The following is a 3,903-nucleotide window of genomic DNA, read 5'->3' as shown; positions in this document are numbered from 1 at the left end:
CTGTAAAGAGAAAATTACAGTCAGAGCTCCATGGAGTAAATGGTATTAATATCTCACTTTAGCTGCAATTCTAGTTTTAATAAGTAAGCTTTTTTATATGATTTTAGTAATTTTATAATTTTTTAAAATAATAAGCTTTTTATAAGCTGGAATTGGGGGGCTGCAGAGAGCAGTGGAAGGTAAATTAGCAGTCACAAGGCCTTGTTTGGCTTTTAGCAGGGAGGCGCCAGGCCTGGAATAAGGAAATCCAGTCTCCGACACTTCCTAGCTATGTGACATCACAAAGTTACTGAAGTCTGCTTCAGTGTCCATAACTGTAAAATGAGAATAATAAATGCACTGACCTCCCAGAGTTGTGAGAATCAAGAAATACTTTTGTAAAACAACGAACACAGTGCCCGGCACACAGTAAGAGCTTATGAAACATATTAATATATTGATAATCAGTGGTAATTAACAAAAACATGTTAATTAAAGTGCCTTCATTTCTAGCTGCTACCTATTTACATGTTCTTGAGAAATCACATATTTTCTGTGCCTCAGTTCCCTCTTCTGTAGAATGAGAAGGGCTCACCAGCTCAAGGTGCCTAAAGCTCCTGCGAGAAAAGCCAGTCACCTGGGGCCAAACGATCCATGGGATGTGAAGTTCCTCTGAGCAGACTTGTGGCCCCTAGTGCAGACTTTCTAGATTTCTTGGTCAGGCCTCTTAAACCCAACTCTCTTCTGCCCCTCTCTCATGTAAAATTATGGTATTCAATCTTACCTCTCAAACTCTCTTGTCTTTGTACATTCTTGGGCTCCTTTACTAATCACAATTAAGAAATCTTGCGTCAAGACGAAGGGCACACGCTCTCGTTTATAGCCAAATTTCTTCTTCTTGTGATCCAAAAAGTGTCCAAAGTCTATGTGGAATAGCTTTGAAAAAAGGGAGAAATTATAAATACATATATATATATATATATATATATATATATATATATATTAGCTCATGCAAACATATATCAATTCATGAAAGACTCAGATGTTAAAAGACTGTTTAAAAAAAGAAGCTTATTACTTGACCATCATCTTTCACCATGATATTGCTATTGTGTCGATCACCAATTCCCAAAATGAAGGTAGCTACACAGTATCCAGCACAGGAACGTGTAAACAAATCGATGGCTGCATCATATCTATAAGGACAAATCAAACAGTTCTCTTTAGTAGCAAATACAGTTGGGGATCACTCTGCTATTCAATCAGGGGACACAGAAGCACATTCCATTTTCATTAGTACATAGCTATTGATACTAGATGTGGAAAACATGTGACCTTTCTAAGTCCACTCCTTTTTGACTTGAGGAGGGTGATTCAGTGGATTGAAGGAAGTGTCTAGAAGTTATCTAGAAAGACTATCTATATCTACATCTCTAGCTATCTACAAAAAGGATTATTGATACATTGTTTTTCAAGTCACTAGTACCTGCCTTTTTAAACAAACTTGTTCATCTCAAAGAAGTGGAAAAAAACAAGTATATATTCTGAAAGAGTATTTTTGATAAGAGAAACATCTTTACGCAGAAAGATGTAAGGATTCCACCTAAATTGTAGTACTTTGGATCCATTAGATTCATAAACACTAATAAATTGAAAATAGACTACCTTTCCTTGTTACCTATGGAATTTAAGGAACCCTATTTTAAAAAGCCAATTAGCAAACAAATTTAAATTAAACATAAATATATATTTTAGTATTTAATAGTTTATTCATTCATTTATTAATTCATTAAAAACACACAAAAAAGAAATATGAAGATACATAGTAAAAAAATTCATGAAATAATGTATTATTATTTTTTAACTTTCATTTTCTTTTCTTTTTTATTATAGCTTTTTATTTTCAAAACTTATGCATGGATAATTTTTCAACACTCTCCTTTGCAAAATCTTGTGTTCCTCTTTTCTTCCCACCCTCTCCCCTAGATGGCAAGTAATCCAATACATGTTAAACATGCAAACATAAATATATTTAAAATATCTACACAACAATTTTTCAAACATACACAAAAACTTTGATTCTTTTAATCTTTACAGAATGTAGAGACTTCATCAAATACATATTTAGGTCACTTTTCCCTAAACCCTCAAGGAAATAATGTACATCTGATCTAAAGTAAAATTGCTAAGAACCAGATAACATGAAATGGGATGCAATCACTTACATTTCTCCTTTATTCTTGTCTTTGAGCCACTGATGTAATGTATGGCTGTTGAACTGCAACGCCCCTTTCAGGCCCCCTTTACATTGAATCTGCATGATAGTGTGGGAATTTCTGACCACCTCAATGAGGCCAACACAGTCCCCGATTGATAGACAACCATAAGGTAACATCCTGTAAAAAAGCATGAACTAATTTATAGGCAACTGGAGGAATGAAAAAACCCAAACCACACAGCTTTGTAGATGATGAAGGTGAAGGTCCGCAGTGTGGGGGCCGGCCCAGGGACACAAGGCAGGGGACCGAGGGCTCAGATTCCAGGACTTTCACTTGATCTCTTCACGCCTGCCTAACTTTCCCGGCACTGCTTAAAACTGTATTTCAACTGGCCTTTAATTGTAGTATAACTGGCCATATTCCTAAAAATGCCCCTTCCCATAATTCACAGGATACCTTCTTCCCTCCCTCCTCATAAGAAAAGGCAACGTGAGCCCCAACACATTATGGAAATGGGAGATGTCACTTTCGTTCTGGGCCATCCTTGGGCTGCAAGGATGAAGTTTTTGCTCATCAAAGAAACTGATTTATTTCCGCAGCAACAACAAAAAAGCAGGATGTTTTTAATAAGTACATTTGCAATCTTCTGCAAGTTCATGTGGAGGCTGTTCCCCCACAAATGTGTATACCTTCACCTTTCACAAGATGAAAGAGGCAATATTTTGTTAGAACCTACCCATACATACATATAACCTTCAGATAATGTTTAAAGCCTGAAAAATCAGGTTATCTTGAGAGTCGTAATTTGGTAGTTTGGTACTTGTTACACAGCACCATCAATCTAGATTAGAGGCTTTAAAGAGTTTTTGTGACTAAATTGGCTTGACTTTGACAAATTGTGAAATTTTAAGGAAGAAGAATGAATCAAAGATTAAGTGGTCTAACAGAGCATTAAGTGAAGCAACTGACAAAAGACTAAGGAATTCTGAAAATAAGGCACCTGAGTGTTCGCTCTAAGAATTATAAGCAAGACTAAGTACTAACGATACATTAAAAAACCAACACCACTCCAGAATGAATTAGAAAAAACGCTCCTCAAGTTGACTTCTATGGATTTTAAGAAAAAGACTAGGTCAAACTCTTTACTAAGTCTCCCAGTAGTTCTAAACTATGTCCCACTTAGGATTCTATTTATTCTATAATGTTAATACTGGCTCATACTTAAGAGTTTATAATAATTTCAAAGCTTACGAAATACTTCACATAAATCAACTATTTCAAATATTTGCTAATGTTTCATCAAATGCTAATGATTCCAATTTCAAGGCGACTATGAATTTAATCTAACAAATTAGCTTCCTACCTTTCTTTGCCTCAAATGATTTCAATAACCTCAACAATCTTTGAAAAAATAAAAAGGCAGAGAATGCCAAGTCCATAATTTCAGAGATCCATTTCTCTCGTTGTCAATTCAGTTAATCCCTTGCAGAGTCATTTGTTCTCCTTTTCCTTTTCTTTACTCAAAAAACAGAAACATTATCATTTCTCAGAAACTGATATGACTTACTAATGTAGTGGTCCATAAGCATGTAAAAACTGATTTGTCTATTTTCCTTGCTGCCCTCATTCTAATTATTCTTTCTATAGACATATCCATAACCTTTATCATTAGTCTTTTTTCTTCATTTTGGGCATCTGAGGTGAG

At 35.2% G+C, this 3,903-nt stretch overlaps 1 protein-coding gene across 3 annotated transcripts in view; it reads right to left on the bottom strand.

Moving 5' to 3' along the window:
• PIK3CA (phosphatidylinositol-4,5-bisphosphate 3-kinase catalytic subunit alpha) overlaps positions 1 to 3,903 on the bottom strand; it is an 84,732-nt gene that overhangs the window by 3,510 nt on the left and 77,319 nt on the right. For all 3 annotated transcript variants that reach the window (XM_051983200.1, XM_051983202.1, XM_051983201.1), the window contains 3 exons: positions 2,205 to 2,375; positions 1,058 to 1,175; positions 764 to 915 (listed from right to left, as the gene is read on the bottom strand). In XM_051983200.1, coding sequence (XP_051839160.1) covers positions 764 to 915; positions 1,058 to 1,175; positions 2,205 to 2,375 — 441 coding nt within the window. The remainder of the gene's footprint in view (positions 1 to 763; positions 916 to 1,057; positions 1,176 to 2,204; positions 2,376 to 3,903) is intronic.

Source organism: Antechinus flavipes, chromosome 3 (genome assembly GCF_016432865.1).
Source record: "Antechinus flavipes isolate AdamAnt ecotype Samford, QLD, Australia chromosome 3, AdamAnt_v2, whole genome shotgun sequence".
NCBI lineage: Eukaryota > Metazoa > Chordata > Mammalia > Dasyuromorphia > Dasyuridae > Antechinus > Antechinus flavipes.
The sequence above is the reverse complement of the archived record's forward strand: the minus strand, read 5'-3'. Positions and strand labels throughout refer to the sequence as shown.